The sequence below is a fragment of the Melopsittacus undulatus genome, chromosome Z, assembly GCF_012275295.1.
Source record: "Melopsittacus undulatus isolate bMelUnd1 chromosome Z, bMelUnd1.mat.Z, whole genome shotgun sequence".
Lineage (NCBI taxonomy): Eukaryota > Metazoa > Chordata > Aves > Psittaciformes > Psittaculidae > Melopsittacus > Melopsittacus undulatus.
In genome coordinates this window covers 11,586,531-11,610,908 of record NC_047557.1, presented here as the reverse complement: position 1 = coordinate 11,610,908, position 24,378 = coordinate 11,586,531, and the positions used below count along the sequence as shown (strand labels likewise).

The 24,378-nt window shown below is 43.3% G+C and overlaps 1 protein-coding gene across 1 annotated transcript in view; it reads left to right on the top strand.

The window, feature by feature from the left end:
• The window catches only part of PDZD2 (PDZ domain containing 2), a 208,397-nt gene that overhangs the window by 56,638 nt on the left and 127,381 nt on the right, over window positions 1-24,378 (top strand). Inside the window, exon 2 of the mRNA XM_034072629.1 lies at window positions 6,779-7,612. Coding sequence (XP_033928520.1) covers window positions 7,134-7,612 — 479 coding nt within the window. The 5' untranslated portion in view covers window positions 6,779-7,133. The remainder of the gene's footprint in view (window positions 1-6,778; window positions 7,613-24,378) is intronic.

The window sequence follows — 24,378 nt, the reverse complement described above, 5'->3', positions numbered from 1 at the left end:
GAAATGAAAGCTACACCTGAATAGAAATTAGTAAATGAATGTCTTTGCTGCTAGTGGATTTATTTTCTGGTGTTGAAATGCACAGGTGACTTTAGGAAAACAAGTCCAATGCCTTCATCTGTATATAAAAGATTAACGGTACCTGTTAAACATAACCTTTATGGCAATTATAAAGTGATCTTACTCAGGGGATGAAAGGCATGTTTGGTAACTGTATGTATGTTTTTCTGGAGGTTTAGGCTAGGCTGGAAATGACAGAGGGGTTATCCTGAAGGATTGTGTTTTGGCCATTTGCACAAATTACCTTTTAAAAATCAGTAACAGGACATTCTAGTGACCCTCTGTATTTCCTTTTCCCCCTGTGAGAAAGTGATTATTTGAGCTCTTTATATCACTCCTCTGAGAATGATACAGGAAGAAAAAGCTCAGCTGGTCAGAACAAAAAAAGTTGTGCTTATGCCCTGAATGTCCGTATATGCTCTTTGACAGTTCCAGCTTCGACTCATTTAAAGAAAATACTGTTATTCTTCTGTAAGCAATCATTTCAGATAGCTTTTCCTTAAGAAAGCCTAAAGGAAGCAACCTCTCTTCACCTACATCACCTATGTTTAACTTGGTATTTTGAAATAAAAGAATGAAGAAAAAACTGTGTTGCTTCCTGAGCCATAGCTAAAAACTTTTACTGAGGAAGGGAGAAAAAGATAGCAAGTTCATTTATGTGGGTGATATTTCAGCCTTTGAGAGCACATCTTATGTGAGAGTGCTGGATGGAAAAAGAGCAGGTAAAGGCTAATTTTTCTAGCTGTAAATACTCCAGGGTTGAAGGTGAGAAGAGCTGATAAACACCAAGAAGAGCAGAGAGCTGTGGAAGCAACACATCTGTGGGTATAAACTGATTCTTAATACATTTAAGCTGGTATAAAGACCTTCTGCAGCTATGGTGGGACAGCTTTCCAGCAAAATAACAGAGAGATAAATCCTCTTTACTCCAAATTAAAATTTGATGAGTTTCACTAAGTATAGGGTGAAAGAGTTTCTGTGATAGCTAGGGACCAGATATGATGGTGCTGAACAGGATCTTTGTGGCTGGTGGCTGACTGGGGAGGGACCAGGCTGCTCTGCTCTCTGGGTGGAGATGGCATGACTCTGGGAAGAGGCATATACCTGATCTGGGCTGGCTGCAGCTGTACAAAGTGGCTTGTTGTTTCTGTGATTGGATGGAGAGAGGTGGTACTTGGACTGTCAGCACTGCTGGGTGAGAAGGAACCATGTTTTTTCAAGATGTTTGCTTCAGCATCTTTTTGATCCTCTGGGAGCCTCTGACCCCAAAGGTCCATCTTCCTGCAAAAGATGATCCCTGTCCCATGCTGTGGTTTGGCTGTGGTTCCAGACTTTGGGGTCATACAGCAGAAGAGGGTAAATCTGAGGCCTAAAAGCAATACTCAGCATGGTGAGGGTCTTTCTAAATTGGGAGCCCATGAAGGGATAGTCTGTTTTGAGGGTCCTCCTCAAACTGAGTGATCATGCTGTCTCTGTACTATCATGACCCGGCTATTTGAGTAGGACTAAAATTGTTTCCCTATCACACCCAATAAATTAAGTAGGATTTCCCACTCTGGTATCTTTCCAGCTGAGATGTTCTGAGCTTGCAGTGTTGGACTGGTTTACTCCAGGCAAATGTCAATACCTGTGTGAGCATAAAATCAGACCCTTTTGTATATAAGGCTTGTAATCCGTGCAATGCAACAGGATGGTTCGGCAGGTCTGTCACCTACACGAAGTATGCAAGGTGGTGGCAACTCCAGTAAATTTTATCATTAGAGTATTTCAGTGGAAGTCAAGAGCAAAAATCCATTTCATCTTAGTGTTGAGTTTCTCCGTTTTTAACAGGCAGATCTACTTTTTCCCTTGATGAACAATCTGCCACCTTTCTATTTTTTGCTCCCATTGGCATCAGACAGCATGAACTGCTCTTCTCACCAGCACAGAGGTGTTCAGCTCAGTGCTGTGCCTCCTGTTTCATCTGGAAGGAGTATTTCCTATTTATGCTTGTCAAGATTCTTTTTTTTTTTCTGAAGCCAGAAGGTTTTGTTTGAGAAAATCAAATCCCTTGAAAGTACTTCATAATTATCTACATGATTATCTTAAGTGTCTGCCATGGCTTTGCAGTGAGCTCAGGGGCATAGACAAGCAACCTGCAGCATATTGATGCCTGCAGTTTTTCCTGCAGAGAGGAGGAGTGGGGTTTTGAAGGCTGCCTGCCTCTGGTGGGGTGGAGCAGGTTGCTACCCTCGATCTCTGGAGGGATGTGTGTGCATGGAGGGGGAGAGCCCTCCAGCAATGTTGCTAAATGAATGATGCATGAGTTTCGTGTAGGATGCAGATGCCTTTGAATGCCTCATCCTGCCCAGCTGTCTGCAGGATTGAAGCTGAAGTCAACATCAGGTTATGCCCTTGGCCGATGCAGAGATTTGGAGGCTCTGGAGCTAAAACTTTGAGCTGCTTTTAATGTGCCCAGATTCTCCGCACTGAAGCTAGGGCAGTGCTGTTTCTCTGGGGATAGATTGCAAAGGGCAGCCCATAACATGTCCACCCAATGTCAAAAATAAATAGCTAAGAGCAAAACTATTCAACGAATTAGGCCAAAAAGGGCCTCAAAGGATGGTTTGGTCTGATAATTTCTAGATCTTGAATGCTTTTGAACCCTGTGTGGTTACTGGGAACTAACCCAGTAAAAAACAAACCCTGGTGTTTGCTGCTTCAACAACAATAAGGGTGTCTTTGTCATAAGTTATGGATGTTACCCATTAGATGACCTCTCACTGTGCTCTCACTAAGACAAAAAATGATGCTGAAGGTAAAAAAGTAAGAGGTATTAAAACGGAGAGATCTACCCTCTCCCTCAGCCCAAGAGAGACTGCCTCTAATCATTGTTCCTGGCAGGTATTTGTCTAACCCACTGCAGAGACCATGATTGATGGAGACTCCAGCCATCCGTGACAGTGTCCTCCAGTGCTTTGGTATTCTTTTATCCTCATTAGTGTTACCTAACTGCAAACCTACACCTTACCCCAGTGTGATTCACATCCATAACTCAACTGCGGGCAAGGGGAAAAGACTGTGGGACCTTTTCAAGTACATGAGGGCCTTAAGCTGTGTTCTCACATCCCACCTCCTTTCTCCTTTTTAGACGAGCAGGCCCTAATTTCTCAAGTATTTCCTACTAAATCACATTTTCTTGACTGGTAGTCATTTCAGAACTCCGTTCCAACTGGGCAGTTCTGCTGCTGAGACCCTCCTAAACCCTGCATAAGGCTGCAGAGATATTTCCTATAACTGGTAGGCTTTATCCCCCTTGACACTTCCCTGGACAATGAACCTTTCTTCCCCCCAGCAGCCAGACTTTATTGGCAGGAATTATTCCTTAAAAACCCTCCATCTCTTCCCAAAGGTTTGCCGCCTAGCCAACCTTATCTGTGATTTTCATTTTGTAGTACACCGTGCTTGTCCTTGCTGAACTTTATTCTAAGTTTTAGACTTTTTTTTTATTATTATTTTTGCCAAGATGATTTCAGATGCTAATCCTGTTCTCCAGTGTGTCTGCAGTCTCTCCCAGCTTCGTGTAATCTGCAGATTTAATAAACGTGCTCCCTCTCATCGTGCAGGTCACTAATGAATGTGCTGAGCAAAACTAGACTATAGAGATCCAGCAGAGCTGAGCTCACAGTGTCCTTCTGTTTTCACAGAATATCATTAATAACTACTCCCTGGGTATGGCTTTATAGTAGACTCATTTAATCATGTTCCCTCAGTTTATTTATGAGAAAGTTGTTTGAGATGGTGTCAAAAGCTATAATAAAGCCCAGATAAATGACATCTAACAGCTTCTCCATTATGAAAAGAAATTAATTTGATTTGATATGATTTTTCCTTGTCTCTTCTGTATCTGCTGCTGCTTATGTTTTTGTTATCTTCCACATGCATGCAAGGTGTCTCTTTGTTAGCTTTAGAGGTTGTCAGAGGATTGAAGATAGATTGACTGATGCCGCATCCTTGTGCTGCTTCCCTTTCTACCCCTGAAGACAGGCGCTGTGCTTGCCTTTCTCCTGACTTCCAGCACCTTACAGTGCCTGATGTCTGAGCTTTCACAGGTGACCAAGAGATGTCTTCAGCTGCTGTTGTAGGGAATTTAGAAGGTGGTTTGTCCGACTCTGCTGTTCTGGAAATATCTGACTTGGGACAGAGGGCTGAGGAGAAGATAGTATACCTTTGCAGTGACATTGTGTTGTAGTATTAACTATACTAATCCCCTGTACATAGTAGGAAATTTTAACAAGGACTAAAGCAAAAATCAAACCAGCATTGCCTCTTCTGGTATCATTTTTCAATAAATTTCTCTACATTTGAACACCATACCAGACTGTATTCTTGGTATTAATACACATTTTTAATTTTTTAATCTTCTGCAAGTTTCATTGCAGTTTTATGCCTGACTTTTCAAATATTTCTGCCTGTGTGTTCACACAATCTTTTTTCACTCCTGCTCAGTAACCTTTTAGTGTTCTTTCTTCTTGTCTTTGAGATAAATCAAAAGCTCGTGATGCTGCCAATTCTTCTGATCCTTCTGCATCAAGATGTTATTGTATCTGTGCTTTTTAAGCACAAAATATTGTTTCTTCAAGAAACAGCAGCTCACCTTGGTTTCTTTTTCCTTTAAACTCTTCTCCATGAATTCTTACCTAGCAGGTTTACTTGAATGTACTGAAGCCAGGCGCTTGTGTTTTGCTGTCCGCAATCCCTTGTGTATGGAAGATTTCATCATTTCACAGGCATTCTTACATCGTTTTCCTTCCACCTGCTTACCCCCAACACATCTATTTCTGGAGGCACTTCCTTAATGATTACTTGACCTATCAGTTATGCGAGAATATTGCTCCAAAGGAACAAGGACTCTCTGTCTCCTACTGCTTTCCTTTCCTAGCAGACCTCTCATGCCTGTACTCTCCCATTACCATTGAGTCACTTGTTACGAGATTGCCTGATCTATTTTATCTTCTTAGACTAGGGCTTGTTCTGCCCTACCCTATGTTGATTTTGGTTTTATTTTTTTTTTTCATTTTATTATTAACTAGAGAATTTAGCAGATCTTCCTCCCTCTGTGTTCTGGACCTCAGAGCAAGTATGTGTGTTATCCTTGGTATATCAAGAGATGCTTCCTCTACTTTTTCTCTGCTGGTCCATATATAAGCTATGCATCTTTATGTCAGTATTCCAGATCTATGTCTTACTACAACAAGCTCCAGTCATGCCAGCTAAATCATCACTTTTGTCTTAAATTAAATCTGATATCTTAAATAAGACCTAAGTTCTGTATTAAAAGCAATGTGTTTCATTAGTTATCTAAGATACTCAGAGGATTTAATCCTATTTTCTGGTCAATCTGCAAGTGTATTATCACCCCTTCTCTTTAGACCTGTGTTTCTGTTTTTATTCTTTCCTCTGGTTTTGTCCTCTGTGTGTGTTACCCTGAATCTAATTCAGACATCCCTCTCATTAAGCAGTGATGAGCCATTTCCTCCTTTCCTGAGATGATGTCCATCACTATTCAGCCATTGGTATAACATGTACCCTGTTCATGAAGATGCTGGGATCCTACTCGGAGCATCATGTGTGGCCTTGATGTGTTGTCCCTGGCCCTGCTGGAGCTTTCTTAGGGTCACCCCTGTCCATCTGGGTAGTACTGTGCAGCCAGGGAGGTGAAAAAACAGTTTGGATCCAGCTTCTGGGGAGCAGCTTTTTGCCAGTGTCCCTTTATGCTTGTGCTCTTGGAGTTGTGGTTTCTTGCTACAGGCTCTTCTGCCTAACCCAAGCTTTGCATCCACATCTGCTGGAGCAGACATGCAGGCTTCAAGCTGGAAGTTGTGGCCTTCTTCCAGCTTCCTGATGCACAGATCAGTGATCAGGATCTGCTTCTAGAAAAGAACTCCCCAGAAGAAACAGGCCAATCAGACTTGACTCATGTCAGCATTTTTCTTTGTTTCATAGATCCTAACAATCATAGAAAAGAGCCCTTTCTTACTCTCCTGCTTGACAACCCCCAGCTCTTGCTGCCTTCTGTCTGCATGTGTGCACCCCTCTCTGAATTGGAAGAAACTGGGGAGTTCACCTGAGCAACACTTGTCCCTTGGAACTGGGTAGCCATCTCCCTTAGATGCTTTACCTGCAGCATAGGTTTAGTCCATTGTAAACCACCACTGCCAATAAATGGAGAGACACCATTGCCTGTCCTCACCCTTTGTGTTTGCTGGTGCCTATCCCTCTTGCAAATTGTTTGGGAAGCTAAATCAGAAAAATGACCAGATTAAGGCTATCCCAGCCTGAAAACTGGCATGGAGGAGGCCAGAGCTGCCTTCAGCAGTAGCATCCACCAGCTTCAGTGGCTGACAAGACCCCTGTTGTGCTGTGCCCCTTTGGCAGTTCTTGGCATGGATTTGGTTGGAGCATCTGCTTTGCTTCGGTGCCAGGCCTGGCGCTGTGGCAGGAACATGCTCACGGCTCATCAATTCCCTGTTTACCGAGGAGGTCAGGAGCTAATCTTGACCTTTTATTCCCTTGTTGAGAAGAGCAACTGGTGCCCTCAAGTGGTAAATCATAGGCGAGCGGCTGCGGCCGTGCAAGCCCGGCTTTGGGCTCCTGTCCTGGGCAGGGTAATGGGCAGAGGCTGCTGGATGCCTGCTGTGGTTCTGGCATTTCTAACCATGCCGTTTCTTCGTTGCAGGATTAGGCAGTGTGCTGATCGTGGTGGGAAGGAGACATCGTTCTCAGCAGAGTGGAGATCCTGACAACAAGCATATGTGGACAGCCACAGACACTCCCCACCACTTCATCCATCAACCTTTCTGCAGGGGTAGCTGCAGTGAGCTCACACCAAACATCCTGCCTTGACTGTGCTTTTGGTAGCTGGAGCCCAAAAAAACATTCATGTGAGATCTGATGGGGCTTGCTTTGGATCTGCAGTCCCACTCCAGCATGGCCTCAGGTGTTGCAGGCGGCTGCAGCAGGCAGCGGTGCCAAGGTCTGGGAAGCCAATCAGGTCCAGGGCTGCTTCTGTGAGGGGATGCACAGGGACAACGATGCCCATCACACAGGACAACGCAGGGGTCTACCTCCCCCTCCTGTGCCAGTGGCTGCAGAACAGCCGTCGGGAGGGGGCTGAGGGTGCTGAGCAGCAGCTCTGCCGCTCAGCTGTACAGAAGCTGAGTGAGTACATCCAGCTCAACTTCTCTGTGGATGAGAGCAATCTGCAGCCAGGCAGCTGCAGCACTTCGGATACGGAGATCTGCACCATGTACCTGGCCCAGGAGATGCGGAAAAATGAAGTTCTTGGGTTGAGCTTTGGGAACATCCCCGCTCTGGGGGACTATGGGGAGAAGCGTCGGGGAGGGAAGAAGAGGAAGGGGAATAAGGGACCAGTGCTTGATGTTGGGTGCATCTGGGTGACGGACTTGAAGAAAAACAGCCCAGCTGGGAAGTGCGGGAGAGTGCATCTTAAGGATGAAATCCTGTCTTTGAACGGCCAGCTGATGGTTGGCGTGGATGTCACCGGTGCGAGGTAAGGGTGGAAGAACAGCCACCAGTGGCTGCCTCTCACAGTGTGTGGTGCAGGTTGTGGTTAGTACTGATTGATGTCTGAGAGTAGAGGTTTTGACCTGTGCTTTCCAGCCCGAAGAGAGCACTGGGTCTGTAGAAAATAAGTAGGTCTGTAGAGGGTCTTGAGGTCTTAGAAGGTCTTAAGGTCTGTAGAAAATAAGTAACAAAAGCAAATTGATAACTAGCCTATACCTGCTCTTGGACATCCACTAGAAGATTTTGAGGGGTCATTGTGTCAAAAAATAGTACATGGTAAGCACTGGAAGGTGTCCACTGAAAGAGGAGTCTGTGTTTAGATAAAAATGTTTTTTTTAGGGAAAATGAACACAGACTCAGCAGCACTGGAAGATTTTTAGAGATGCATCTTAGCTGAGAGATGATTTTTTGACAGCTCAATGTTGTCTCAGACTTTTTCAAAGCAAGTCGTTTTTGTGTTTTCCAGATTGGAACAACTTCATTTTAATAAATTCCCTTTGATTTTAGTTCACTTGCTCTCTTTTGCTGTCTCCTATCCCAGAATACTTGAAACCTTTTAGAGTTCAGATCAGTAATGAAGGTTCTTGCAATGACAGAGATTGTCTCTGCTTCTTTATTTCAGCTGCTGCATGCAGTAGAATCAGTTATTGGACCAGCTTGTGGGCTGACAGACTTGCTCACACTTCCCTCTGCAAAGGCCTTTCTTTTGCTAAACATGGGAATGCGAGTGTTCATTCATACCCAAGACTGCAATGTATGGGAGGGCACGAAGTCCTCTCACTCTTGCCAGAGAGGATTCATCTTGCGGATGGACAGTTTTGGAAGCAAAGTGCTAGTAAAGTGGTTGTTCTTTAAAAGGAGAATCTGTTGATCTGCAACCTGGGTAATCCAGCATGTTTTATGGGCCTTTGGAGTAACATGCTGTTTCAGACAAGCTGAGAAAGTGCTCAAGCGAGTGAGATTTGCAACAGGAGCAAATAACAAGCTTTAACTGAAATAAACTGCATACTGAAAAAAATGTGAAAAGAAGAGTTGAATCTTCATAGGTTCATCCAGTGAGAATATAGCATTGATGGGAAGACTCAATGGTTATTTATCTACTGCTTTAGTTGTTGTGTTTGCAAAGCCACAATGACCTTGGGGTGTAACAGTCGCAAGTTATAATCCTGCCAAGCCTTTGCTCCCAACAGTCAGTGAATGCAGGAGTGATCTGGGGTGACCATCGCACCCAATTCTGTCAATTGGCAGAATAAAAGCAGTGACTCCTTGATCTGTGGGTGCTGGGCAGGTCAACCTGGCTGTGGTTTTGCAGGTGTGATAGCGTCCCTCTGTAATTTCACACCTGTAATACAATGAGTGTATAAATATCAGTACTGTGGGAGCATCAGTCAGTGGTATCCCCAAGTCTGAGAGGTTTTTTTTTGGCAAAAAGCAGTTAGTTTGCTGTTTCCCCTTTGCCAGATGTGATTATTCCTAAAATCCAAGGAAATTGCTTGCAGTGGCCATCAGTGTTGTCTTATTATTAATGCAAAATGAAAGATAATACCCAATAGAGTCCAAAATGTTTAGATATCTGCTCTTTTTATCCTCCCCTGAAGGCTTCATTTTGGGCTTGTTCTTTTTAGAAAGCTCTGTTATTAGACCAGCAAGCTGTGATGGCTGCTAATGAGAACCAAGTGCTCCATTTTCCTTAGCTGAGAGGGTTTTTTGGCCATTATGAAGGCAGAGTTTTGGTGGTGTGGGGCCAGTGTTGTTGTTTGTAAGAGCCTGGTTTAGAATATTCTAAATCTAATTTAGGCCAAAATTTAAGACATCTCTTAGTCAAAACCTGATTTATTTTCAGCGTTGTAAGCATCCTTATAGTAACATAGAATAGTTAGGGTTGGAAATGACCTTGAGATCATCCAGTTCCAACCCCCCTGCCATGGGCAGGGACATCTCACACTAAACCATGTCACCCAAGGCTCTGTCCAACCTGGCCTTGAACACTGCCATGGATGGAGCATTCACAGCTTCCCTGGGCAACCCATTCAAGTGCCTCACCACCCTCACAGTAAAGAACTTCCTCCTTAGATCCAATCTAAACCTCCTCTGTTTAAGTTTCAACCCATTACCCCTTGTCCTGTCACTACAGTCCCTAATGAATAGTCCCTCACCAGCACCCTTGTAGGCCCCCTTCAGATACTGGAAGGCTGCTCTGAGGTCTCCATGCAGCCTTTTCCAGGCTGAACAGCCCCAACTTTCTCAGCCTATCTTCATATTAGCACATTGCTCATCTGATCTGCTTCCGGATACTTTGAGGGTCCTTCGGTAGGTTTCTTCATGGGGTGCTCAGACGGGGTATACTTCTGTCTGGGTTTATAATAGGCTGAAAGGCAACATCAGCTTGCCTTCTGGGAAGATTGTTTCAAAGAAGCTTTCCTAGAGTATTTCCATACTGTTGCAAGGTGGCAATAGCAGAGCCCTTTTCCCTTGGCTCTTCAAGGCATTGGGGCAGGACAGCACACTGAATAGTAGCCCTGGCTTGGTTTATGTCTGCCTAATTATTATCTGTCTGGCTGTGAAGCAATTCCAGGTCCACAAAGCGGTATGAGTGCTGTGATTTGCAGTGTGATGTACTTAATATAGCCTGCACACAGTCAGTGATATTAGCTCCTGTAGCATCAAGCTGGATTAGGCAAGCAAAATCACTGCTTACATATTTATTTCTCATCTGCCAAGTGTACCAGGGCAGCCCCATCTTGCCTGGTGAATGTGTTGTCTTCACTGGGGCTTTAGGGAATTTCCCGATTTATCTCCGTAACAGTGAGGAATTTGGCATAAGGGTCTTATGCCCTCTCTCATAACCCTGTGGCAGGGTTGACAGAAGTGTGCTTACATAACCTGGGCTTCACTTCACCTCACCTCCAGCTCCATCCCACAATACAAACCCTCACTGTTCCAAGGGGCTAAGCCCCAGACAATGGGAGAAGAGGGGTAGGGGCACAGGATCCCTTCTGCTGTCTGTCCTATGGATGTGGCCAGCAGGAGCAGATAGCTGGAACTATAACAGTCTGGGCATCCGTGGGCAGACTGCTCTTTTGGCACCTACCTGGTGTAGGTCCTCAGGTTGTGGGGTGGTGATGGGGTCAGACACAGTACACGAGCAGCATGCCGCATCTTGAAGGAGCCATCTGTGGGTATCAGTCATCTGTCTCTCCTTGCTAGAGAACAGGAATCTGACTTCTTTAGAGAAAAGTTACTTCTTTAACTTCCACCTGATTGCCATGTAAACAGCAGAGACAGGCTTATTATTGCTGAGCTGGTTTCTTTTTCTTCTTTCTTTTCATTTAGAGAAACATTATGCAGTAATATAATCATCAAAGCTTTTTGCTTAACGGAGTATTATTACATTAGAGAGGAATGATGTGGGTGGTGGCAATTTTGGTGATGTTAGTGACTGAAGGAAAATTATCGCTCTCTTCAGAGTCAGCAAATCGTGTGTGTCTATCAAACAATTGCAGGGAAATGAGCTGTATTGGAGTACTGAATAAAGGTTAGTCACAACTCTGCATGTTTATTTATCTTCTGTCTATAAAACTGTATCTCAAAAACACATGGGTTATGTTCCCCCAGACAACAACTTCCTATGTATCTTGGAACTACTCCTCTCATTTTGGTCTATTACTCACTTACTGGAGGGAGGCTGTTAGTATTCCTGCAGATGACAAATGAATCCTTCATTTCTTGAGCATGACTGAATGGGGTTTCATTGAGCAAGTCCTGGGAGGATAGCAAAAGGATTATTTTGTCATGAATATCATTCTGTTTGAAATATTTGATTACAAATTTTATCAAGCTTAGCTGGAGTGCTGGGACACAGATACCATGTACATCTAATCTTTAAAATCAGTGCTGAATAGATTCCCAAATTCAAACTGTTCTTGAAGAAAGCAGGGTAAGATACAAGTGATGACAGTGTGGTATAAACACAAGATATTATTAAAATTTTGTCTTTGAGGAAACCCAACCACTGCTTCAAAATACTGTGTTCCTCATCACCAGAAATTACCAAACATCGTCATGTGTGGGAATACAGTCTGGCTGGCTTCTTCTTAACCCACAACCTGGTGTTGCTTCCAGAAAACAGCCATACCTTTGCACAGCATTTTCTTAGTCTCTCCTCTTTAGCCTGTGTCCTGGGGGAGCTGCTAGGACTCCTCCCCAGCACAAGATATAGCATGTCAAATGTTAGGGAAAATAGTTTATTTTCAAAGACTAAGAAAGACCTTCAGAAATCAGATGTGCAGTTGTGAGTGAGCCTCAAGTGCCACTACTGAAGGTGAATCTTTGACCTTACCTTTTGAAATTGGGGTTTTCAGCAAAGCCAGGATTTTTCCCGAGTGCTTGCTGTTACTGCATGTCACATCTACATGCTCCAGGATAGTTGGAATTATGAAGGTAATGTCCTGGTTTTCCGAACAGGTCAGTCCTATTTGTATTTGTGTGATGTACAGACATTCTAAACACAGACCTGCTTCTCTTTAAGTGGTAGTAGCTGATTACAGAGCACAATACTGAACATGTAACCAAATTACAGGTCTCAAGATGTGCAAAGCACTTCATGCTGCTTGCCTGTGGCAGTCAATAACAATCCTGGGCTCAGCTGGATGAAATCTTAAGTCTCTGTATAAACAGTCCTTGCTGGAGCTGGAAAGCCAATATGCAGTGCCTAGCTGCATTCAGAGTCGAATTCTACTCTGAACAGTGGTGGTCTTCAGGGGAGTGCACTGCTTCTTTGCCCTCTTGTTGGGAGTCCTGCATACAAGGAGATTCGGAGCGGTACATCTACTGAGGGGATGGGAATGGAGAGCCCATGCTGCGTCTGTGAGTAGAGCTGCTAAAAAATCTGACAATGGGGTTTGAAGGCAGATGTTTCAGAAGAGCACACCTTTCAAGGCACCTTTTATTGAACTCCCCCTTCCTCAGAAGTTTGAACTGAATGATTTTTTTATCACGAGCTGCTTTGCCCCGAAATGGAAAGTTTCTTAATGGGAAAACCACCTCCCTAAAATCTGGTAGCTCTTTGATATCCAAGTGCAATGCTCCAAGTTTGCATTTTCCACGGGGCACTGCTCCCTGCCACACTGTGGTGAGACACTGGCACTGCAGGAGGTTGGCTGTCTTCACCTTGGCCACTTTGTCCTTGCGCTGGTAGCCGCTTGTTTCCTCTGGAGCATCTGTACAGCTCACTAGTGTATCCAAAGTGCTTCCAGGTACTCCAGGTGGCGTGTGGGGATTACACACTGTGGGAGCGGAGAGCACAGGCTGTGTCCTCTTCTTCTCATCAGCTGGGGCCCTCAGTTTTGGTAACAAATCCATTCTTTACACTTAAGTGTTGGCTGTTAGGGTGTATGAATGCCTGTGTTACAGTGCAAGGGGATGTTTTCAGTGTTCTGTGCCTGTGATGGGCTCGTGTTACCGTGGAAGTTATTGTGGGTTTGTTTTCCACTTGGCAAAGCAATCTCCTTCATACATCCTTTTCCATAGCAAAAAGTCACCCCAAGAAATCTACCCCTGGTCATTACAGAAGGCTTAGTTTCACCACACTCCCACCTCCTGGGCATGTCAGGTTGTGTGGATTGATTGCTCTGTTTTACTGTGTTTCCTCACCTCCTTCCTAAAGCAAAAGTGCTGCCAACACAAAGTGCTGCTCAGTATAAACAGCTGCTTTGCGTGGTGTTAGCAGGGCCTTTTCTTGCTTATGTTCATAAGGAAATATTTTTATTTTAATAGGAAAACAAATGGAAATATATCCTGGCCCTTTGCCCTTGGCCAAGGGGCAAACATTTCTGTGGAAGCTCCTTGTTAAAATATTAACAGCACTGACTACACAGAGGAAAACAAACACAGTGGTCCTGGGGGCTGCAGCCTTCAAATGCAATCTCAGGGAGCAGATTTCTCATAACTGACCTAAAAAATTCTCCTAAACTATTGTGGAGTTGAATTTGTTTCCTTTTTTATATCACATTACCACCCATCGTGCTGCTAAGTGATGGATCAGGGCACAGAGGCTAAGACCTGGAGCTTGTTACCACAGGCATGGATGAGAAGCATATGCTGACATGCCCTCTGAGCTGGCTGGTGTGTGAGTTCTAAGGGTGGAAAATGAGCAGCATGTAGGGACTGTGGCTAAGGGTTTTCTCCTCCAGTTGAGCTGCTGTGGTGGGGAGACAGTGAATGTGTGCTCAACATGTGCAAAATGAGGGGGAGCCTATGGGTGTCTGACATTTCTCAAACACAGCCTAAGTGTCTCACTGTGCTCCTGCAGTATCATATGCTGGAGAATGGAGTCCCCTCTGAATCATGGCTGCTGTATTTTATGCTGATAGTGGATATTAAATCGCCCCCCCCCCCCAAAATATAACAGGATTAAGTCACTAGGAAAGAGCTGTTTACTGCTTTTATGTCTTCAGGAAAGGTATGAGCAGACTTGGCCACACGTGTTGAGAATTAAATTGCTCTGAAGAAATGAGCTTTATCCCAAATCGTCTCCCAAGAGCCAAAGACTTAAACAGAAGGTCACTAATCCCCAGACTCAGCAGAGATCATTTAGCTTGTTTGTTCTCTTTGCTCTATTAGTCTGAGCATGGTTCACTCGATTCCCCCTAAGCACCCTGTGGTTCCTGCCTTTCCTCTCAACTTCTCTGCACTGAACCCAACCTGTGTTCCCTTGTAGTGATGGTCATTTGCAGCATCCTACTACTGCTACAACTGCCTTCTCAACAGGTGTCCAAGCCCTTCATCCTCCTCAAATCTGCATCTTATTTATCTTTATCTAAAACCCATAAAAGACGAGGGAAAGACTCCCTCTGATTTAAATGGCTCATGTCCTGTATATGTTTGCATGTTGGTCCCGAAATTTTGTGAGCAATATGCTCATTGTTGCTTTTTACACACTGTTGTAACTCAACAGCAGAGCTGGCCTCTCTTGATAGAAAGCATCTTACCCAGAGGACATACATGTATAATTAAGCAACATCCCCAGGGTCATCTGCAGCAAATGCTCTCCAGCCCTGGCTCTGCACGCTTTCTTTTCAAAGGGGTTGCATCAGGCTTGAAAAGACTTGGACAGAGGTTGGTGGTGTTGCCTTAGGAGGCACAAAAGCTTCAGAGGTTACAGAGTGGGTTGTCCGGAATTTTTTTGTGTGCTTTTGTTTTATTCCGTTGAGCTGTGGAAGTTCTGCTTAGAAGGCTGTAACTTGTGGCCAAATGTATGGCATTCCATTCCAGTATGGCATCTCCATTTAATTTGCTGTTCTGACCATGCTGTAATTACAAGAAGCCCACTGTTCTGGGAGGGAGCTCTGCCCTCCTCATTCATCTAGTGTGGGAACAGCTTGGTTTGGTGAATCAGCCTCGTTCCTCATCGTTTATCCCTGATGTCAAAGTGGCAGCAAGAGACCTTTTCCATCATGAGTGGGATTTTCAGCTTTGCATGAAGCAAGCATTCCATGCTCTCAGGTCGTCTGGAAGCACTGTCAGGATGCAGCAGAACTTAACTAATTGGCAAACTGCTGGAATGTGCAAAATAGGGTCACTTTTTTCCACCTCCCAGCCAAGGAGCAGGTAAGGCCTTCAGCCACAGCAGCAGTTATTTTCACAGCCTCTCCAGCAGTGCATTTGCTAACACAGAACAGTGCTTTAGGCATCAATATTTAAAAATAGAGATGTTCGAAAAAACAAGCAAGGAACATTTTCTGCCCATTATTATTGCTCTTTCTATAATGCTTGTGCCCTTACACACCAATTTGCAATGTGCAGTCACTCATAATGTCTCTTCTAATCTGTAAATGTGAATTTCTCCTCATATTCTGGGAGTCCAAAATTTTGCACAAAGCATGGTGTGGGCTAAAAACTGATTTCCATGAGACAGGAGCACCGAGCTGCAGGAGGAAGAGGAGGTAACTGGACCCAGGTTACTGGGTTACAGCGGGATACATGGCAGGTTGTTCTTTCTCACTCAATGTTCCATGAGTCCTGGAAAGGCACAGCTTCTCCAGTCTTCACTGAAATGTTTTTTTTTCTCATAGCATTGGGCTAAGCAAGCAGTGTTCCCATTCTCAGAAGGGTTTCATGGCTACTCTGCAAGGAAGTGGCAATCATGCCATCTTGCCAGCCTCATGTAGCTTTGTGTGTGATGGTTGCTGTCCTGGAAGGTGCACTAGGACTGAGCTATGATCCTTCAGAGCTAAAAGCATTAACAGTGGTGGCAGCTTAAAACCCGCTTATCTCTTGTCACTGGAAATCAGGCCTGACTTGGAAAGTACAGGAGCGGGGAGGGTTGAAAGAGGATAAACAGGAGACAGTTCCAGAGGCAGAGGCTGTGCTTGACATCAGCCTCAGAGAAATGGCTTGTCAGCATGAACCTGCTATCTACAGACATAAGTGAGAGGATAAATATAAGAAACGTAGGTGTGATCAGCAGAGAGGCAGGTACATAACTCCAGAGCTGCTGCAAGTGGATGGCTGTGGGGCCAGGCTTTTTTTTCCTGTGGAAAACTCATTGCTTTTCTTATCTGATGTGACACTTCCCTCCAGCTCCAAGCAGTACCTCATGCTCCTTGAAACTTATTTTTCTGTCTCCTTTTTATCAGATATAGGTTAGGACAGGAAGGGCTTACGTATCAGTCGCAGGCTCTGCAGCATCACTCTCTGCTCTTACTGCTTCCTCTGTATAAAATGTATGACACTCAGCAAGATCATTTGCACCTCCAAAGGGAAACGCTTTTAACAGACCAGTAGCAGTAAAAGATAAGTTGGCAGGTGCTGTCAGAAGGTTTGGGGCAGTTCAAAAAGACTTGTACCCACAGAGACAGGACAAGAGTAGGCAAATGTGATTATTAGAAGCAAACTTTACCCTAGAGCATCCAACACTCAAGAAGCCCAGACAGACTCAAGGCTTTTTAACAAGACTGTGAGAAACTAAAGGTATGTTGAAAATGGATTCAGGCTTTTTGAAAATGCAACAGCATTGCTGAAATGTGTCTGAAGGAGATTATTGCTTAAATAGGTGTCAAGGTCTGGCTTTTTCCTTCTCCATAGTAGGTATTATAGATGACAGGATGATCTTCTAAAAATATAAAAAAAAAATAGTAAACCAAATAATTGATTAATAGAGCAACCATTTTGACTGTGTTTTCCTAGTTTGTTACTTGATCATTGGAATGAGTTCAGGGTAGCACAGTAACTATTCAATGAAACAGTCAGTGGTGCCCTGCTTCTCATCCTCATACACATTGACCAGTAGCTCCTTGTGCCATGACAAGTGAAAAATTACTAAGTACTTACGAATTTTTCATAGCCTAGGCTATTTTTGTTCTGGTAGTGAAGAGAAAAACATGGATATGTGATAAACAGTAAAATTAGTGGTACCATCTATATGAACATAGAGCCCACATGAGGATAATGGGTTGGAGGTTCGGGAATTACTTGTTGAAAACTCATGGCGATAAACTGAGCCAAAGTGGTCTGTGATGTTCTCACTGAAAATAACATGCTAATTGTTCTGCTGAAGTCGACATTTCAGATTTTCATCTGTAGATATGTTCTACTAAACTACAGATTTTTCTCAGTTTCCTCTAGAGGGCAATGTCATATAAATATTTTAAGCAATTTTTCAGTTACGTCAGCCTGGAATTTAGTCTACCTTACCTAAGAACTCATAAGATGGCAGTGAAAACTGTTTCTTTTCATGCTTTTTAGGATGTCTATATATGCAATATAATTACTCTAAATGTTTCTTGGGCTTCTTCAGTGCAGTAGCTAATCCCTTTAAGGGGTACAGAAATACGTTATGCATTTTGGGCAGATCTGCTTATGCCGGAATGCAGAGAGGGAGCTGCTTATGAAGACCTGACTCTCTTTTATTTCCGTTCAGCTTCAAGGACTTTCAGCTGCTACATCTTATTTAAAACTATTGTAAAAGAGATTATAATTCAGTCTCTTGAGAATGAAGTTACCAGTTGCTGTAGTTTATGTTGGTAGCTGGAACTTCAGTGGAGAGGATAAATCTAAATACCAAGACTAAGTGGTCCTCAGGACCTAGGAAACAAAAGGTTTGTGTTACTACTTATTTCCCTAAGAAATTAGGTATTCCCAAATTCATTAACTGTGTTGCTTGTTTGATGGGTGTTAGTAACAGCACAATTTTCAAATTAATTGTCCACATAAACAGCTGCTAAAATGAGTATGAATCAAAAGTGGCCACTCTGGACTTTAATAACTGAATTTAAGGGATATTGTCTCCTATTTTCAGTTACTCTACTGTAAAAAAAAATGGCAAATATGAATAAAGGCTGTTTTGTTTTCCTTAAAGCTCAGCTGTATAATTTGAAACACACTGACATGGGCACAAACTTCTTTTTTCTTGTCTCTGTCATTATCTTCCTCCCTTCCCCCAGACTGATACTACTAAGAGGGAAATTTGCTCTTGACTTCCCAACATGAAAATGGCTTTAGGGAAATCCTTTTAGAATTAGTCTCCTTTCCCCTCCTGATGGTGACTAGTCCTCTGGAGCATCACCATAATGGCCTTATTGGATTAACTTGCAAATCCCATATGTTTACTGAATTTGTGGGCTAACTTTCTTTGCAAAATAGCTCTTCCAAAAAAGTAATGGGCAATCTGCAGTTGCCAAGTTCTCTAAATGAACAAACCTGTTAGTTTGTTTTTCCCCAAACAGGAAAAGCAATTAATTCAAGTAAAACACTTATTCCCAAAAGCACTCTGAAAACAAGGGCCTGTGAATAAAAAGAGCAATAGTTGCATTGGCTTCAAAGCCAGCAGGCATTAGGTAGCAAAGCACGATTTGCCCTCTACTTTGAGTAATGGGAGCTCTCAGCAAAATCTGAGGACATAGCTCTTCTGTAGCCTTTACAAGTTAAGTGGGTGAGAACTGCTTTTTAATTACTTCTGCTGGCCAGGCAAGACTTTCTCTTAAACCATGTCTTAACAGAAATATGGTAAGGAGTCTGTAAATTATAAGTTGCTGGGAAAATTTTTTAGAGACATTAGTGGCAACTAAATATTCTTAGTTCATTTCTCATGCTGCATGAATCTGATGAATAGCTTTGGGTTTGAACTGTATATTCATCACCACTTTGTTTTAATGCTTGTGTTTGGATCTCCCTAGCTCTAAGGCTTCTGAAAGCTAAATGCGGGGGATTATTCTCTGTTTTTGACTGAAGGAGCTATATTTGGGTCAGTAGGTGTGCAGTCAGGTTGATTCACCCTGAGCCAGGATCCCCACTCATGGGAAGCCCTGGGAATCTCATCGCTTGCATGGCTGCAGGTACTATAGGCACCGCCAATAGTTCATGACTTTGCCTTCTCCTGCTGATTCTCTGCCTTCCTGGCTGGCAAGTCTGAAGCACAGCTTTCTTGCACAGAAAAACAAAGCTGTGCCTGAGGTCCCTAACAATACTGTAACACTGTGGGCTGTGGTGGAATCACTTCCCGTTTGTCTCCATGGAAATGGGGAAACTCTGCCTTCCAAATTTCCTCTGGCCACTCTGACCCAGCAGTACACAGAACTGTCTTCCCTCTGATGTGTTTTTTGACCATTGTCTGCATTTGGGAATTAAGGGGTATATACAGAGAGCAGAAAATTATTTAGTAAACTAGTCAATTTAATCAAGATGAACTATGTGGTTAAAATAAATTGTGTTCCAATAATTCACCCATTAAGTTGTGGAGAAAGAAATAATAACTGCTTGAAAACGTGTACAGATGCCAAATGGATCAGAAGTTAATGGCTGGTGTGTGGAATTCAAAGTCAACAAGGGTTTACTGCAGGACTCTGCCTTTAAATGGACTGTGTTTTAAATAGTGTATGAGAAAGGCAGAATCTCAGTGCTTTATTAGAATTATTTGGTGACTCAGATGCTTTCTGTGATGACCCAAGAATCAAATTATAAACTGTGGAAATGAGGTTAAGGGGCATCATCATTAAAAAAAAATAATTATCCAAGTTAGTTAGTAGAGAAGTAAATGTCAGTCCTGAGTGAGGTGGATTTCAGAAGAGCTTAAAAACAGAAGAAGTAAAAGACAAGAGGGTAGAAAAAAATAGGATAAAAGGACTTAGAAATTCATTAATTCTGGCTGGCTGAATAATAATCAAAAGTATTTTGTCTAATATGTAATTAAATTAGATATCATTATCTGTTAAAACAGTTCAGCTAGATCTCATAACCAAGGAAACCAATCCTGAGTCCAGGTGTCAGTTCCCATACTCCCTGAGGTTTTCCGAGCATCAAGGGTGTTCTCTCATTTAATGATAATATCAATAATAGTATTGCAAAATATGAGGAGACACATTCTCCCTTTTTTACAATCTTTAACATGTACAGCAGCTCACTTGGGAGCCACTAGCCGTGTACTACACTGGGGGAGCCATGCATGACTTGGTGAAGCCAAGTCCTTTAGATTAAAAAATGTCATATTACCTTGCTATATACCAGGTCATAAGCTGGTGTAAGAATCCAGCATGAACCAAATGTAAAGAACTAGTTTAAATTCCATGTGAAGTTTTGCCTCAACGTACTAACAGCATTTGCTACTTGCTTATAGTCGTGTTGCTTTCTGCAGCAAGCCTGTACTGGTTGACTGCTTTATCTTTAGTTTCTCTTCTGCATGCTTCTACTTTAAATCATTTACTTGTTAGTTATGTTTGCATAAACTGTGTATGACTTAAAGCTATGTATCTAACTCCTGTCAGGGTCTTACAGCCTAATGGATAGCACGTGTGGACTTACATGTTGGGTCCTGGTCAGGCCTTTTCCCCCCCACTGTGAACAAGTCATGGCACTGGTGACAGGGAGGTGATGACAGCAGCTTGCTTTCTGCAGGTGCTTGAGCTCCCCAGGGAAAAAGCACTTTATTAAATGTTGGGCTTTACTGCGGAGCATTTCTTTCCAGGTACCTGCCTGTCTGTTGGAAGGTTATAAAGTCAGAGCAGCTTCATAAAGGCTAAAATTCTTTGATATACCTGTTTCTGCAGAAGTACATTTGAGCAATACAAATAAGCCCTAGCTTATGAGATACCTTCCTGGTTATGAATTTAGCCATTATCCAGCCTTCCTGAGTGCCTCCAAGAGGCATCAGTGTAAACAAGTGAGATTTACTTACCTGTAGGGTTTTGCTGGAATAATGACAGAATGGAAAAACTGAATTCTATTTTTCTGAGTTCTTGAGGCCAAAACACTGTCCTTTTCTGTGCCTAGTACAGGCTTTGAGGAAAAAAAACCAACCCAAAACACAACTTTGTTTTTGTTGTGGTGCTCCAGCCAACACACAGATGAAGTTTTGATTTCCAGATACAGACTTAGAGGTTTGTTGTGAAGTGAGAAGGTCCAAAGCCAAGCCTGCTGGAGCTGCCAATATTCTGGTTGGAGCACTCACTCCAATTCCTAAAACTTTGCATATTATACCTTCACTGGGTTATCTTTTAGAGCAAAACCTAGCAAGGCATGTGTGTTTGCTGAGGTAAAAGGAGCCACTTTGGGGCTCTGTTGGGGAAAATGTGATGAAATGATTTCCTGTTTGAAGCAACTCTTATTTGGTGAGAATTTTCTTGCAAGTATAAACAGACTCCTTAGTAAGCAACTGAACTGAGGAGGAACCAGTATCAAGATACGCACATGAGAAAAACAGGATTAAATATAACCACGTAATTCATCTCATGGTTGCATGGCCACTTACTGGGAACAGCCTGGTAATAGAATCATAGAACAATTAGGGTTAGAAAGGATCTTAAGATCACTTAGTTCCAGGCCCCCTGCCATGGTCAGGGACATCCCACACCAACCCATGTCACCCAAGGCTCTTAAACACCGACAGGGATGGAGCATTCACAACGTCCTTGGGCAACCCATTCCAGTGCCTCACCAATCTCACAGTAAAGAACTTCTTTCTTATATCCAATCTAAACTTCCCTTGTTTAAGTTTTAATCTGTTACCCCTTGTCCTACCAGTACATCCCTAATGAAGAGTCCCTCCCCAGTGACAGGATCCTCACCCTTCCCCAGCCCAAAACCGTAACCCTCTCTCATGCTCACTTCACACATGTACCCATTGCTTTATGGTCAACAGTCTGGCAGTCAGGGAGCCAATTGGAGACACACAGGAGTGGTGTGGGAGTTTCAGGCATGGAGACACACAGGAGTGGTGTGGGAGTTTCAGGCATGGATACAGGGGGGAGGTTTATGTTGCTGTTCATGTTGTCCAGGGACTTCTGTTTCTGGCATTCCCCAGGCGCTTCTGAAGACTAACTTCACACAGGGAATGGGACAAAAGAAGTGAATGTGAGGTGAGGCTGAAGGTTTCCATCTTAGTCACGTTTTGACACGTGCTCTTAGCAGCATTCATCAAAGTAGCCTGAAAAATTGTGTCCTAGAGAAATAGCTTGACTGAATATTTAAATTTTTAACCTACTGTCGCTTTTATTTTTTTCTGAGGTCAGCTGCAAATTGTAACTTTTAACCTTTAGCTTGTGCCAATTGATCAAAATGTTCCTGTGTAATCACTGAGACTTGATTTTTGGTTGTTTTTTTTTCCCTTCAATTGATGGTAAAATCTCCTCCTGACTTGGGAGGAAGGCTTGTGACCTTACCAAATGAAAACCTGAAACCACAGAACATCCGTTTTTATTCATAGTACTCCTTCTCTTTGGGTACAGTCAAAAAGCAAATTATTTTTCACCCCTTCTTATAAAATGACTTTACTTTTTTCCCCAGATATTTTACATAATCACTGAAGGGGAAGAAGGTGGATCCTAAATATTAGGGGATAGAGGAGTAGTTCCTGATTTCCACATGTAAGCATTACTCCAGGGTTACCTGATTAACTAAAGAAGTAATTCTTAGCTTATGACCACGTAAAGGAAGGGTTGGACCTGCAGGATGTGTTCTCAAATGTGGCCAGCTGCACCAGGTAGGTCCATGAGAAATCATCACAGCTCCAAAATATAACACAAACACTTGTTTACACTGATGCCTCTTGGAGACACTCGGGAAGGCTGGATAATGGCTAAATAAATAAATAAATCTCTGATCCAACAAGACATGGGGATATCCTAATGAAAAATCCAAAATGGATGAGAAATCCAAGAAAGATCCTGCCTGTGTAGCCCATATGCATGATGCCTGAGATCTGCAATCAGTAGCAAATGCTACTACTGATACATGGTGTGGAGCCTATAACAAAGACATGCTGGACCCATTCAGCCCAAACAAGAACTCTTGCAGATTAAATTTATATTAGCTGTAGTCTGTAGATTGCTTTAGCAAGCAAAATTGAGCCTGGGTGTTAAGAAGATCTGGATCAAGAAATCCAAATTAGGTTTCCTCCTTAAAGAGAAATGAGCACGTGTTGGCACTGGTTTTCATAACGGCTTTAGAAAGAAAATATTTGGAAACAGATGCAGTATGTTTCTGTATATTAAATCCAGTCTGTGAACTAAAAACTACTCTCTCTGACTGCACAGAATGGTCAGAAGACTCCTGGAACAAAATCCTCCCTAAATCTCATGTATGTTTTAAGGAAGACTCCTGAAACATTAATAAGTGGTGAGCGGATGGCACGTTCCACCACGTGCTGGGAAGTACGCACTGATAAAATGCAAGACGGTTGGTGGTGTTTAAAAAGCAAACAAGATCTGGGCTTCCACTTTGGATGTACGCAGCACAGTGTATTGCATTAATGGAGGCTATTCTAGCATAAAATGAAAGCCACATTTGGAACAATCTCTGCAGCCCTGGTTTAGGACACTGGGGAGAGTAATATAAAATGACTCCAGGGTGGAGCACAGGTTGCTGGAGGGGGCAGCCTCTGCTGTAACCTACTTTATTTTTGTAGTTAAAAAGAAGGGAAAAATACTGCTTTGATAGGAAATCCTAGTGAGCAGGCACATATGGGCAGAGCGTTTGCCAGGGGGAAGTCAGCCCCTGAACAGAGAGCTTGTGTAGCCCTGTTATGCAGGTTCTGCTGGCTGGCGTGCTGGCCTTGCATGTAGTGCCTGAGTGTCCTGCTGGGTGTTTGCAGAGGAGTAAAACACTGTGTTCCCTAGGCTGCTTCTGAAAACACACCAGAGCTTGAATTACTCCCCATGGAGGTGTGTTTAAGTGTTGTTGTGCTCCTGGCAGCCTTCCTCAGCAGAAGGGCTGGTCTCACTCCCCTGTTGCAGCATCATCATGCAGTTGAGGTCACGGCTGGGGATGGGAAATGGCACCAGCCTGCCTCTCCAGTCTTTACCTTATCTCCCTCATGCTTTTTCTGAGATGTGTGGTCTTGTCCCATTTTATGTCATGGCTAAATCACTTCCAATGATCTGAGTACGGGAAGGCAGGGAGAGCACCTGGAAGCACCATGCTGGAGCAGATCACCAGCAACATCCTGACGGGGTTGTTGATCTCTTGGCCGTGTTGATGAACTCCAGTAGAGCTGTAAGTCTCAGCATGAGGCATGGGCAGTAGCAGGTGTGCAGAGCCCTCACAGCCAACAGAAGCACCTTGCTGCCGGCAGCTATCAGCTGGTGGGTTTTAAGTACATTTTTCCCCTATCTGTTGACCCTTCAGGTTTATAATGAGATGTACATCATGTACTGTGTGTACAGTCTTGTTGCTGGAAGATTCATATTGCTGTTCTCATGCAAAGAAAACAAACCCCGTTGATAGCTGTGTTCCCCTAGGCTGCTGAGCACCCTGTGCAGCATT